The 15,066-nt window shown below is 47.6% G+C and overlaps 1 protein-coding gene across 2 annotated transcripts in view; it reads right to left on the bottom strand.

The window, feature by feature from the left end:
• Positions 1-15,066, bottom strand: part of CAPN3 (calpain 3) — a 48,932-nt gene that overhangs the window by 14,350 nt on the left and 19,516 nt on the right. For both annotated transcript variants that reach the window (XM_046010379.1, XM_046010377.1), the window contains exons 2-7: positions 9,842-9,911; positions 8,151-8,269; positions 6,213-6,346; positions 5,299-5,467; positions 2,202-2,285; positions 1,289-1,374 (exon numbers count right to left, since the gene is read on the bottom strand). In XM_046010379.1, the coding sequence (XP_045866335.1) occupies positions 1,289-1,374; positions 2,202-2,285; positions 5,299-5,467; positions 6,213-6,346; positions 8,151-8,269; positions 9,842-9,911 (662 nt within the window). The remainder of the gene's footprint in view (positions 1-1,288; positions 1,375-2,201; positions 2,286-5,298; positions 5,468-6,212; positions 6,347-8,150; positions 8,270-9,841; positions 9,912-15,066) is intronic.

The following is a 15,066-nucleotide window of genomic DNA, read 5'->3' as shown; positions in this document are numbered from 1 at the left end:
AGCAGGGAGGGTGGTCTCCATCTCCTAGAGATGGGCCCCACTTGTCAGCAGTCCCTGCGTGGAGGCATTGGTAGGATGTGGGTTAAGGCTGGACACCAAACTATGGGGCTGGAGAACACAGTGAGAGTCCCTGTGGCTGGCCTGGGTCAGTGGACAGCTGATGGGGCACCAAGGGCCTTCCCAGACCAGAGAGCCCAGGTCCCATGCCAATCTCTCCCACAACCTTTTTCTACTCTTCCTATCCCACCCAAACTAGGTGAGGGGCGGGTTTATCTTTGGGAGCTTTATCTTCATTATTAGTGGTTGTTTTGTCCTTCCCACTGGAACTTGACATTCACAGGGGCAGGGCCTATGTCTCCCTGGTCACTTCTAAGTCCCCAGGTAGTAGTGTGGGGCCTGCCACCTATTTGGCACAGAAGAAGTGAGGATTTGTCTCACTGCTGAGGGAAGGAACGTGGTCAGGGTCTGCAAGAGGCCATAAGAAGACTAGAGTCAGCAGATCATCCCATTCTCTCCGGGGAGGCTGCCTGTTCAGGGGCCAGCCTCAGTGCCCAGACCTGTGCCTGCTGTCCAGCCAGTGCTCAGTGATGCTAAGTGAAGGTACAGCTGAGTGAGCCAGCAATGATGGCGCCCTGGGTGGAGGTAAGCCCAGGGGCTGAAGAGCACAGGCGCAGCTACTGAGTCCTGCTATGTCCTCTTGGGAATGAAAGAGCTCAAGGGGCTGCCCCGCCCCCCACTCAGTGAAGCAATTGGGAACCAGTGATTGGGTGCCCTCTAGAAGCTCTGTAAATGTTTTTGAGCCATCATATAACTTTCCAGTGTTTGTTATTTTTCCTACACCCAGTTCGTTCCTCTCGGCGATAATTAGCAAGCTCGTTCGGGGGCACTGTGTACTTTTTATGGGGACACTAAGGGAGAGGAAATCTTAGCACTGGCTAGGTACTCTCCAGCTTACCACGTAAGCAGTAACATTGTTCCCATTTTACAGATAAGGAAACAGAAGGGAAATCCAGACCCCTGCCTTCAAACTTTGTTTCTACTGGACCTAGCCCACGCTTTCTAGAAAGTTTCCTTCCAGCCAGTGGAAAGCTTCCTTTCCATCTGTAGGGTCTCTGGATCCCCAGCTCCCCTGGCTCCTCTGTGGGCCCCTCCCTGGAGCCCATGTCCCCTCTTCTCCTCTGTGGATCAGGAGTTTTGAGGGTAATTTTAGACCAAGCATCTGTAGTACTCTCATGGTGTGGTATCCAGTGAAGCCTGGCCCCAGGCTCTGCGGGCCCCCCTCACCTACCCATCACTCCACGAGCCGTTCCACTCCACCTGGCCCCAGGGGTTCCGGAGCCGCACCAGCTTCACTTTCTCCCCCTTGAACAGGGTCTTGGACAAAGAGAAAAAGCTCTCTTGGTCTGGGCCTTCCTGGAAAGTAGGTTTTCTGTCTTGCCCTGAGAGCTAGGGTGGGGATAGGGAGAGAATCCTGTACAGGGGATGCCCTGCCAGGTCCTGGTCAAGGAGACTCTGTGGAATGGCAGGGGGAATGCCAGAACCCTAGGACTGAGTCTGCAGAGGTCAGGGCTTGACTGCTGAGAAGTGATTTTCCTGGCCATTATGAGCTTTGGGGGAGAACGGGCATGGTGAATATTGGGGGGCCACTCAAGCACTCTAGGTGTCTTTGTTTGAATTAGAAAAAAAATACACCCTGCTGGCCAAGGAAATACAGACAAATGGCCCCCAAAGGTGGACCAATTCAAAAAAAGTGCCCCTTCCTCCAGTCTCTGCCCATCCCTGTGGACGGGGCACAGCCTGCCCAGCTGTGCGCAGTGGTCCTGACAAGTGTCCTGTCTCCAGCCAGACGTGCCAGGAGGAGCAAGATATTGTAACTGTTCACCTCCCAGAGAACAGGAAACACGAGAGCCTGTGAAATCAATTCCATAAAACTAAAGTGATTTCTATTTGTTCCCTGGAAATGTTGGGAAAACTGCGGTCTTTAGCACTGAAAGCAAAGATGACCTGAGCACCACCTGGTGGCAAGATCTACCTTGACAGTTCCCAGGGGCCCCCTCCAGCCACAGGCTCTGGACTCAGACCTTGAGCAGAACCCCCGAGAGGAGGCAACCCTGCAGAGGTGAAGGGGCCCAGGTAGCTAAGTCCTGACTTCAGAAGGCGACCCAAGGGGCTCCCAAGCCCGCCTGCCCCGCCAGCCTCACCTCCTCCAGCCCAGTGACCGAGTAGGCATGGCCCTTGACTAGCCCACACGCCATTCTTGTTTCATACTGAATGGGAACAATCGTCTGTGGAGCAAAAACCAGACAGCCTGTCAGGGGTTGGGTGGCAGAAGTTCTGTCGCCTCTGAGACAAAGCACACATAAGATAATTTTCCAGGTTTTGCGAGGACAAGGACTCCTCCACGCTCTGAAAGGGGGCCTCCCGGCCACGCGAGGACCACTGCTGGCCCTTTTAGACAGTCAAGAAGACATAGCCCAGAAGAGTGGTTTCCCTCAAGCTGGTTGCCCCGAAAAGGTCCGTTCTGACCATCAGAGATCCATGTGAGGCTGGGACAATGTCGAGGTAGGTGAGACGATCCCTGCCCCTTGTTTCTGGATCTCTTGGGGTCTTCAAAAAAGAAACAGAGACAGATGGAGGCTGTCCGGGACTCAGGCTTCCCCTTACCCTGAGCCCACCCGGAGCTGACTCTTCCCAGCAGAGAAAGGAAGTGAGAAAAGAGGTTAGATGAAACATATAGGTCCAAAATCCCCTCACTTCCTCCAGACCCACCAAGAACATGATACCCAAGAAATCAAGAGTCACAGCGTCCAGGGAGGGAATCTGGGGGAGGCTAGAAGCAAGTCCTGCTCAGACACGATTCAGCCTAAGGGGGCAGGGGAAGCTCTTCCATTTTTCAGAAATCCCCAAGGGGCAGCCCCAAGAGATGCTTGGCAGAGGGGAGGCTCTCCAATGCCGAGGAAGCCCTAGACCATTTCTCTGTGGCTTCACATGAGCTCTGGGAGCCATGCCGGACTGTGCAAATCCTAAGTCTTTTCAAGTTCAGAGATGTGGATGGAGCCTGGGCTTTTTGGCACTTAGCCTCTTCCACATCTCAGTCCTTACATGACCCAGACCACGCTGAACAGAAAGGGACAGGGCAGGAGATCCACACGTCCCTCACATCTAGACCTGGGAAACCACTTGAAACGACTCCGTTGGCATTACTTATGCACACTTCCACTGGCAGTCTGTCCCAAAGGATCATCTCGACACACACAAAGACGTATCTCGTAGGATGTTCACAAGAGCATTCAAGAAGGGATCGGGAGGGAGACAAACTATAAGAGACTCTTAATCTCACAAAGCAACTGAAGGTTGCTGAGGGTGGGAAGGTAAGGAGAGGGTGGCCGGGTGATGGACATTGGGGAGGGTATGTGCTATGGTGAGGGCTGTGAAGTGTGTAAGCCTGACGATTCACAGACCTGTACCCCTGAAACAAATAATACATTATATGTTAATTAAAATAATTTTTTAAAAAACAGCTAATACAAGAAAGGGAAACAATCCCATTTTCCAATAATAGGGTATTGGGTTAATAAACTTATTGGTCTGTTGGCATACCGTGCAGCCACTAAAAAATGTTTTAGGAGACCCATTAACAATATAATTCACAGCGGCACATTAAGAACATACGGCTAACAGAATAAAGCCTAACTGCAAAGAGGTACATAGACTATGAGATTTTAAAAATAAACATTTAGATGAACTGTATGCAAAGAAAAACCCTAGATGGATTAAGAGTTTAGTAAGAGTTACTACCTTTAGATGGGAGAGAATGTAGGTTAATTTTTCCTCTGTTCTTTCCTGTATGGCTCAGTCAGCATTCTTCAGTGAACATGCATTATTCCGAAAGTACTTGAATATAAGCTCCATGAGGGAAGAGACTGTTCTAGTGAACAAAAACTATTTTGTTTGTTTGCTGGAAGAGTGTCTGGCACTCACTAGGAGCTCAATAAATATGTGTTGAGTGAATTAGAAGAGGAGAAGTATTTTAAAATACGTGAAGTCACTCTTGTAGTTCTACTTGTTAATTTGTTATCAGAGAAACTTCCAGGACTGCAGGATAGGAAGGAGCTCCCACAGACATTCCCTCCAAATCCAGTCTCTCCCACCTTCTTCAGGAGCCTTGGAGAGGGCATGATATTCCAACCCAGACCCTTGGGAAGCCCATGCAGAGGTCAGTGTGCGAGGTACTGTCGGTTGAGGGGAGTCTAACACCTGGAGGCCCCGGTCATGCATGTCGGAGGGGTGGTCAGTCCCGACAATTGGAGGTGTACACACCCGGGTTGGTCTGTCATCTGAGCCTCTGGGGAGGAGATCTGAGTCCCTGAGCTGCGAGTTATCCATATTCCTCACCATCCGTGCAATCAACTCCCCCATTTTCAGTCCAGAAGGAGAGGTTCCATAGGTCATGTTTGTGCCATCCTGAGGCCCAGTGGGAAAAGGGACAGTCCAGGAGAAGGAGCGAGAGCAAACAAGGGAGGGAGACAGAAAGGGAAGGAGACAGAATGAAGGAAGGGGACAGACAAGGAAAAGAGGAGAGATAAACGGCATGAATGGAGACAAGATGGAGAAAAGTGATACAGAAAGAAAATGTTCATCTATGGGTGTTTAATGCTAGCTGATCTTCCCACGCTTTTGGACCCATTTGAAGTATGGGGAAAGGAAGGAAATTCAGGAATTCTGCTTGGGCCCCTTCCTCAGCGATGGAAAGTGCCAAGACTATTACACACTAAGCAGGCCCCAGGGCAGGTGTGTCTCCTGGCCAGGAGGCCTGGCCAGTCTACCATCTCCTTCCCCTTGGCCCCAGTCTCGGTTCACACCACTCCACTGCACTGAGACAGTGCCTGCTGGCCAAGCTTCTCCCAGGTGACAACACAAAGCCCACGTCCCAGAGCTCAGTGACTAGGAGGCTTAGGGAACGGCGGGCTCCGGTCCAGAACCAGGTATGTGGTCAGCTTAATTGGGCCATGCTGGGGCTGAGCAGCACTGACCACAGGAGGCCCGTGCTGACACAGGACTCTGGACCTATTTCTACCTCAAGTCCCAGGCTTGGAATGTCTTTGCCCCATCTCTTTGGTGAAAATCCCCAGAGACACTTCTTTCCTGAGAAATTTTCAAAGTTGAGAGCCAGTTCCTGCTTCCTAAAACAAAACATCCACCCCATCCCAGAGGAAAGCCCTTTGCTGCTCTTCATCCCATGACTGGCTTCCTGCACCTTGGCTGCTCCCCACCCTGCACCCCACACCCCAGACTTACATCAATGGAGCAGCCCATGAGGGAGCCTCTCTCGATGGCTTTCTTCATGATCTTGTACATGTCTCTGGGAGCATCCTTGATCTCAAAAAACTCGGTCACCCCTCCTGTGAAGTCCTCCATGGCCTCCGTAGTGTTCCCACCTTTCAGAGCCTCATAGGAACCGTGAAGCCTTGGAGAGAGAATGAAGACCAGTCCCAGGTCACAGCGTTTCAGGAGACATGACCCAGGAGCCAGGCCACCAGGACTTTACTCTCAGGTCCTGTGCTGTCTTCTTGTCTAATTCCCCAACAACTCTGTAAGCTAATGGGATAGATACTGTGATTCCCTTTCTTCACATTGGAGAAACTGTGCTCCAAAGGCTAAGTGGCTTACCCAAGGCGCCAGAGACCCAGAAGCACTGGGACTGGAACCCAGCTATTCCCACTTCCTGGTACTTCTCTTTCCACCATATTCTAAACCCTAAGGAAGGGTTCCATTAGATCCATTAGTAATAGCTGGGGTGGAGCTTCCAAGGTGAGAGCAACATGACTTTATTCATATCCTATAAGATCAGGAGGTTGAGCCAAGCCAGACCCTGGGACGTGAGCTTCAGAGATACAATGCTCAGATCCAAGACTTGCAACACCAACCTTTCATTCTGAAGGCAGAATTAAAGTGCTCTCGATGGGAGGCTGAATCTAAAGATCTTCTATACATGACTTCATTCTATCCTTAAATATAGTGTGTTTAGTTACAGCCATTGCTGCCTGGACCCAATCGTCTCGGACTCTGGGTCACAGTTGAACACACACACACACACACACACACAGACACACACACAAATGCCTCCTCCTGTGACAAGACTTTGGGCTGGATTTTACAGCCGCCCACCCCCCACCTCTAGTCCCGCCTCACATCCTCGAGCATTGCCTTACTTAGCATAAGCCTTCTCCAGCAGAGCACTCCAGAATTCATTGCGGTGGTTGGATTTGGTGAAAACCAGTTGGTTGTTGTAAGTTGGCAGGCAGTCATCAATAACCACATCCACCCAGTCTCCGTAGCGCCAGAACTACACAAAAGCATCAAGGACAGAGGCACATTGTCAGATCACCTTTGGGAAACGTATCTCTACTCCAACATTCCCTTGAGTCTCTTTGGCAAGCAGCCCCATTTCCTCTGTTTGGCCTCTTGGTGCTTGTCCATACTCTTGGGTTTAGGGTGTGTGCATCTTTCTCTAACTGGACTGCGAGATTCTTGAGAGCAGAAAGTGGGGTACATACCACTTTATCTCTTCCACACAGCGCAGCCCAGTCCTGGGGATGGTAGGTGCTCCGTGCATATCTGAGGACTTGAGATTTTCATTCTCCTGCTCTCCCGGGCCTACGTATTATAGTTTAGGTATCTTAGCTGACTTTAATGTGCAGTCAGGGTTCAGAACTACTGGTCTAGGTGAAGGTGACGTATTGATTATAGATTTCTTGATGACACACAAGGTAGAAATTGCTGCTGAAGAAGAAAAATCAACAGGGAAGAGGGAAGTGCCCCAGAATATACTCTGGCTATAACAGGAACATTATCTGATAATTCCAGTTCTGGATGTTTTGTTTTTTCTTTTAAGGTTTTATTTATTTATTTGAGATAGACCACGAGCTGGAGGGAGAGGAAGAGAATCTGAAGCACACTCCATGCTGAGCGTAAAGACACGGGGCTCGATCTCATAGCCCTGAGATCATGACCTGAGCCGAAATCAAGAGTTGGCCACTTAACTGACTGAGCCGCCCAGATGTCCCTGGATGTTGTTCTTTCTTGAACAAATTAGTTTTAACTGAAGAAGGCCAAATAGGGTTTGATTTCCTTTAATGACATTTTCTCCCTTATTGAAAAGAGAGCAAAAATCCACCTAGTCTTTATATATACGGCCCTTGAGTCATAAGACCTTTTAAATATCAGAGGGAAACTGGCAGCTTGATGGCCCAGGAAGGAAACAAAAATGGGGACCTGGCTGCTTTACCCATGCTCGGGGGGGTGGGGGGTGGGGGTGGTCAGCAGGACTGAACCTGATCAGAGGCCTTTTCCGAGGCCTTCAGGGCTGACATGTAAGATCAGGAGGAACATCAAGTGATGCTTAGGATTGGTTCTGGGACATTAGGAGCTTCCGGGGCTGGAAACAGGTCGATGCCTCAGAACTCCAGACTCTACTAGATCCCAACATGTGGAACTCACTTCAGTTCTGGGTCAGCACCAGGATTTGGCTCTCTGATAGGACAATCTGGATCTAGAAAATTTCCAGTGATTTCATTGGGTCTGGAAACGAAAGACTCATTTATGGGCTGAACCAGAAGCCTGTGCCCAGACCGACCAGACTTTCCTTCCAGGGCCTAGAAAAGGTGAGTGCAAGACTTCATACAGACCTGCCTTCAAGGGCAACAAGGAAAGGAGCCATAGTCAGGCAGGGTGCAGGACTTTCCCATTGTGAACCTACAAATTCCCAATGCTTGTATCTTAGGGACCTACTTGAGAAGGGCTGTGGGTAACAACACAGCAGCCAGCCAGCTGGAGAGGCAAAAATAGATCTACAGGCCAGCAAACAGGATGCCTTCCTGCCTTTCTGGGACATAGCAGAAGGTGGGGGGTGGGAGGGGGATGGGCTTAGGGGGCAGAGTAAACAACTGCTTCCTCAAAAGGCCTGAGGCCTTAAGGGGGTCACTGCTCACAGCCAAGGCTGGGAGGGTAGGTGGAATCTTTCCTCAAGCTGCTGGGAAGTCAAGTCCAGGAGGCGGGGGTGCAGGGGTCGGGGCAGCGGGGGCGGGTGTTGGGAGGTGGGGGTGTGTGGATGGCAGCTGGCCCTCTCAACTATACTCCAGTTGCCTCACCTGGAAGTGGAAGATCCCTGCGTAGTTCTCGGTGAAACTCTGATCATGGGGTATGACTCGGAAAAGCAGGCGTTCATTCAGGGTCAGGCAAGCAATAGCTGCGAGAAACCAGCAGTCCCCTGCAAGCAAGCACAGGGCAGAGGTCACCTCCAGGAAAGAGAACGACCCGATTCCAGCTGACGTTTCTACGTCTCCACCAAATGAGTTCACTTAGTGTTCACTGTCCTCCTGCTTCCAGAGGTGTCCACCCAGAGCAGCTGGCTAGCAGTCCATGGACAATTCAGTCAGGGTAACTTTGACTTCTGACTGGTTTGCCTGAAGGTTATAGGCAATTCCTCCATCTGTAATATAAGCTCACTTCCTTTTTGGACCTTGGAAGACAGAGCAGTAGGTCAAAATTGGGTCATTCTTAACACCTGTGTGAAATCTTTGCAATGGGAGTGCATTTCCCCCCTCGGGGTGGAGCCTGGGCATCTGAGGGCCATCCTTCCCTGGTACTGGAAGGAAAGTCTGTTAGGCAGCTGCCTGGCAACCAGTTTATAGGTGGCACAAATATATTGCTCACAGTGGAAGGAGATGGGAACATTCTCTTATTCCCTGAACTTCCTTTCTGGCAGAGTATGGTTGGTATATAATCATTTTGCTCTGTGTGTGTGTGTGAGAGAGAAGTGAGAGACCCAGTGAACACCCAGGGGGCACGCCTGACAGTCACAGAGATGCCCGCTAGGGAGGCTGGGTTAAGTTCTGCAAGGCCCTTGTTTTGCTGTGTGGACATGACGGCATCCTTGAGCTAGCAGAGGGGAGACCAAGAGCTATCAGAAGCCCTCCTCCCCACCCTGTCCTGCTCCCCCCCAGAAGAAGCAAGCCTCCCCTTTGAAACAGTTTCTGTTCAAAGGTCCAGACTATGAGCTCGCCCAGGGCTCTGTAGGCAGCCTTCCCCGAAGTGTAGGAACCCAGATACTGAAAACCTCTTCAACAAAGCCTCTCTTTCTGGGGCCAGATAAGCCAAATTCGTTCCACTGGGTCTTGGATGCTCTTTCCCCTCAAGCTGTCAACTATATCTGTTGATGTTGTCTCTAACTTTGCCTCACAGAGCTTTTCCGCGGTCCACACTGAAGAGACTACTTCAAGAAGAGCCAAGCTAACCACCGAGACAGAACATTGGATGTGCACCCCCATGACAACTGTCATCTGTGTGGAGACTCCTTTCATATGGAGCGCTGCTGGGGCAATTTCAACAAGAGTTTGGGTTACAGGTGCACTTTATGTGTGCAAACGGATTCCATACAGATTCCAGGGATGTGCTTGGTGTGCAGACAGTTTCAGAGCTCTCTTTTAAGGGAGTGGGTACAGTTAGAAGCAAGGCTTTTCTCTTGCGGAGTGAGGTGTGCAAATGGCCTTGAGACTCTAGGGAGGCTTATCTCCCATGACAGGAGGCAAAGAACTGATGAGGAATGTGGAAGGAACAGAAAATAAATGAAGCCATCACCGGCATACAGATACACAGGCATGAAGTAGTGTTCTAAAAACCTTCTCCCCCAAATGCTTTAAGACCAAAACCAGATTACTGTCCCTTTACTTCCTGTAAAGGACCACACCTCTATTGTCCCTTTACTTCCGGTAAAGGGACCACACCTAATCACCCCTTGATTGGCTGGAAAATGCCCAGTGACCCCAGAGGACTTGCCTACCTAGATCTCCTTGACAGATGTCTGTTCTGTTGGCTCCACCAATGATAAATCGTGGATTCTCGCAAATTTCCTGTGAAACAGAAAGGAAATGACAGTAGTAGGAGCTATTGTTTAGTGAGGCCCATTGTGTAAGGTCGTACTGACATCCCACATCAGAACCATTGTGTATACCACTCAGATAAGCCCCCCCAAAACAGCCTGTGAATTGGACTCCATCATTCTTATTTTTCAGATAAGGAAACCAGGCCTCAGAGAGGTTAAGGAACTTGCCCAAGGACATACAGCTAGTAAGTGGTGGAGGCCAGAAACATGCCTCCTTTTCCCACTGTTCTACACTGTTCCCACACACTGACATACAATCTGCGTAAGGGTATACCTTGAGAGGGCAGTGTCTTTACCGCCAGATTTTTGGAAGGGACAACAGAAACATGGCTGTTGCTTTTTCTTTCTTTCTTTCTTTTTTTCTTCTATGCCAGGAAAATAAGTGCAGGAAGGAAAATAAAGACTTTCTTGTCAAGATGTGGTAACATAGCTATTTAGAGTCAGCCTATATCCCAGGGTCTATAGGACTCAAGAGCTGGAGAAAGCAGAGTAAATTTGGTGTGGGTTTGGCAGGTCCCCTGGTCAGTTGAGGGTACATTTTTTTTAAGTCGTCACCACACCCAGTGTGGAGCCCAACTCAGGGCTTGAACTCATAACTCTGAGAGTTCTAGACCTGAGCTGAGATCAAAGCGCCCCAAGGGTACATTTCTTTACTCAAGCTAACCCAGTAAGCACCACTGCCGGCAGTTTCCGGTTACTACAGATTATGTGCAGTCCACCAGCTGCCAACAGAGGGCGCGCTTGTCTCTCTTTCTATGTCTTAACGCTTTGTTTTTTAACTTGGAAATTCTTGAAATAATTGTAGATTCTTTGTTTTGGTTTTAACACAATTCCTCAGAGTTTGAAGAAGTATTCTATCTCTGTGACCCAGCCCTCCCTCTCTCTGTCTTTTCTTGTGTGTGTGCGCGTGTCTCTCTCCCCATGCCCGCCCCCATCATGACAACTCCATATACCCGAGTGAGGAATGAGTTGAAGCTCCCTGTGCTCAGGGATCTCTCCCTCCTACTGGATGGAATGTCTTGCTTAGATCACACCACATGCACCTCCCATCTGAAACTTAAAGCAATGGAAGGATAAACCCTAAACAAGAATTCCTAAAAAAGGTTACCTGTAGGGGGAAGGAGGGAATAAGGCGGTGGGAATAGTGGTGGAAGTAAAACTGAATATAACTGAAAAAAGTTTTGACTTAGGAACCGAGTAAATTTGTACATAATTAAAAGCCAAGCCGTGCCTGGTTAGCTCAGTCTGTAGAGCGTTGCTACTCTTGATCTCAGGGTGGTGACTTCAAGCCCCATGTTGGGCATGGAGCCCTACTTAAAAAAAACTAAAAAATTAAAAGCCAAAATTGAAGGAAAGGAAATGTTTAAAAAACAGTCTGTAAAAGCTGAAAGCAAACTGAAGCAAAGGAGCCTAACTGCATATCAAGTTGGTGACATAACCTTGCACATAAAAAGACTTCTTTCAAGTGACTTAAAATATAGTATTTTGACCCTTTATTCCTCTTGGGATATATCCTAATGTCAAAAACCCAAGCCATAAAGAAATATGAGTCATAAGAAATAATAATAATAATAATGTCATTATTTCAAAACTTAGACATGTATGCTATATGATAGATACGAGTTTATATTAATATCATTAGGTACCAAGATTTTTTTTTACCATAAGAGAAAATTTAAGTAACAATAATTTAAGTAATTTTAAATAATTTAAGTAACAATTCTGCAATGTTAGAGTTGAATTAGATATATAAATATAACTCACGATTTATTTTTTCCCCTAGAAAATATTTCCTATCTCTCTGCATTAAAAACTAAACAACCCCCCACCCCCCACCAAAAAAATCTCCCCCCAAAATTAGAAGCAGTAACGATCTGGTAATAAAGAGAACATCACATCCAGATTGGGGGGGGGGGGATTGTTGTTGTTGTTTTTAAGATTTTGTTATTATTTTTTAAGTAGGCTCCTTGCCCAGTGTGGGAGTAGAGCCCACAACGGTGAGGTCAGGAGTCACATGCTTTACTGACTGAGCCAGCCAGGTGCCCCCAGACTGTGGTTTTTAAAAACCATTTCCTACAAAGAAAAGGTAAAATTCATTATTCCAGACAAGACTCCTTCCTCTCTCTCTCTCTTTTTTTTTTTTTTTTAACATTTTATGTACTTGAGAGAAAGCCTGCCCACGCGGTGGGGATGGAGAAGGGCTGAGGGAGGAGAAGCAGACACCCCACTGAGCCGGGAGTCAGAGGCTCCACTGGATCCCAGGATCCCAGGATCATGACCTGTGGCAGATACTTAACCAATGGAGTCGCCCAGGTGCCCCAAGACTCCTTCCTCTTAAAAAGAAGCCAAGTAAGGTATAGCGGACATGTTTTTTGGTCTCCCCAGTATTTTGCTTCTTTGGAAAATACCCCCTTCTTCCAGGATTGTACCTCACCTTTTCACTGGAGAACAGGTCCATGGTCAAATGGCCCTTCTGGTGAGCTTTCCCCTTCACTCAGCTCTAGCCAAATAGTCGGGGCAATTAGTGAATGAGAGTGACTGGGTTAGGAATGGGCACGTGACCAAATCTGGGCCAATGAGGTAGGCTAAGGCTTTTGTTGTAAGTATAGAGAAAAAAAAAAATACAGTTGGCCCTTGATCTACCCTGGGACGGGAGGCATCGGCCCTTGCACAATCAAAAATCCACATATCACTTTAGACTCCCTAAAAGCTTAATATCGGTAGCCTACTTTTGATTGGAAGCCTTACCAATAACCTAAACAGTCGCTTAACACATATTTTGTATATTATATGTATTCTGTACTGTATACTTACAATAACGTAAGACAAGATGAAAATATTAAGAAAATCATAAGGGAGAGAAAATACATTTAAAGTGCTGTACTGGATTTATATATTTTTAAAAAATCCACGTATAAGTGGACCTGTGTGGTAGAAACTAGGGTCAACTGCACATTTTCCTGCTAGAGTTGCTAAACTGATAGAATGTCAGCCTGAAGCTGCCAAGTGGCACATCTGCCCCTTGCAAAGTTAGTCTGCTTGAGCATAGAACCAACTCAGAGGCAACAGATGGGGATGGAGGAGAGGAAGGAGGTGATGACAGATAGATAAACAGATGATAGGTCTACAGATAGGTCTTGATGACAAGGTTTGAGGACTGGATTTAGGTGTGTCTGAATCCAACATCACCCTTGAACGTTCAAATTCTATGAGATTTTTTTTCTCTTTCATTTAAGCTAGTTTGAGTTGGACCTCTCCTACTTGCCAACTGAAACCTTTGACTACTGGATGTTCTGCCCCTGTTATAAGGACTGTATTATATAGGGACTCAAACACCAGACTTGTAGCTACATTTTTTAGTAGTTACAAGTATAGCTTCCTCTCCTTGGGAATACACATACAGAGGCTGGCTTCACTGATTCCAGGGCTGGCTACTTGGAAAGGCAGCAGCAACTACTAACTACTCTGGTAGTTCATCATCTGTTTGGAGGTCCAGGTATCAGAATGGAGTTATATTTTTCACAGTAGTAGATTCCCCAATATACCACATTTACCTTCAACACTACCTTAGCTACGGTTCACCAAACATGAATTGAGCCCCCAAGTATGTACAGAGTTGGGGGAATTAAGGATACAATACAAATGGGAGATCATCCAGCCTGCCCTCCAGGGAAACCCACAGCCTAGGGGCGCTTAACTGTTTGTCCTCATAAAAGATGTTTGTTCTGTGAGGATCAGTTGTGAAGCTTATTGAAGGTTAATTCATAAACAAGCTTTGGTTTGGCTAAATACCCTCTCCCTACCACCTACTTCTTCCTCTCTCCTTACTTAAAAACACTGCATAAATATCCCCCAGAGGGTCTAAGACCTGCCTATGTTGGCTGATAGGAACAAAAGGTAAATTGTCCCAGCTCTGTTATTTTAGCCTGGGGACCGAAGATTTCTAGCTCTTCCTTTGGTTATAATTTAGCCTGGAGACTGGATCTGTCAATGATGGAGTCCTAGCAATGAGCAACAGATGACCATTCCTCAGTTCTTGGGTACCATGGTTCGCACAGTGACTCCAAACTCTTATTGTTTGCCTCCATTGGTAAAATATTTTGAACATGCAACCCTATGTAAGTATTCTTATTGGTTTTAAGTTATATATGTGTATATTGATTGTCCTAACATAAACTGTGCATTATAAAATAAATAGAAACATACACTTAAAAGGGTGGGGTATGTGGACTTCTGGTTTAGTTCCAACATGTGAAGAGCTTGGAAGTCATTGCTCTTGTCCTCACCACAAGAAAAAGCTGAACAAACTGAAAATCAGCATCTTTGCTTGGACCCATCAGAGAACTGAGATTGCAGGGCAATCCACCACCCTGCAATATGGACACAAGTGAAACTAGAAATTTACAGCTGAGATGTGCTTATCTAGAGCAGAAGCTGCTGAAGCCATAAAGTGATGGTAACACTTAACTGGTATTTTGATGAATTTCTGGAGGCTGAGTGTGAACGAGCGTGAGAGTGAGAAACTTCTTGAGGTCAAACTTGGAACAGTCCTCCTCACCTCCCACCCACACATTCATGGTTTTTACCACCAAAAATCCCACCAAGTTCTCATGGTGAAGGTCTACGAAAGATCCCCCTCTTTTCCAGAGTCTTATCTGAGTTGGGGGAAGGACACTGAGTCCCTTCTAGCGCCCCCCAGCCTTCCTTTCTCACCTAAGAAGTGTGTGTGTGTGGGGGGGAAGAATACTATACCAATGGGGAAATGTGTATGAAGGTCACATAGGCCCATTCAAAGATGGAGATTTAGTCATTAGATTATGGAACACTTCCCCTCCCCTTAACACCCCATCAACAGGGATTCAGTGTAATAACAGCCACTTAGAGCTGAAGAGCTTCAAGGTGCAAACGCTGATGGGGAGGACTTAGGAAAGCCCAAAGGCAAGAGGACAGTGGGGCGAGGGACAAAACAAAAATACTAGAGGAATTTGAAGGTTTGGTCCCTGCAGCTATTGGAGGCATTAAACACCACACAACTCCTAGTCAGCCTAACATAAATCTTCACACCAAAGTCTTCTCCATCTCACTTCTTATTACTGCACACAACTTGTCTGGCTTTCAGCAAA

Source organism: Meles meles, chromosome 6 (genome assembly GCF_922984935.1).
Source record: "Meles meles chromosome 6, mMelMel3.1 paternal haplotype, whole genome shotgun sequence".
NCBI classification, from domain to species: Eukaryota; Metazoa; Chordata; class Mammalia; order Carnivora; family Mustelidae; genus Meles; species Meles meles.
This window is presented reverse-complemented; position numbering and strand designations above follow the sequence as displayed.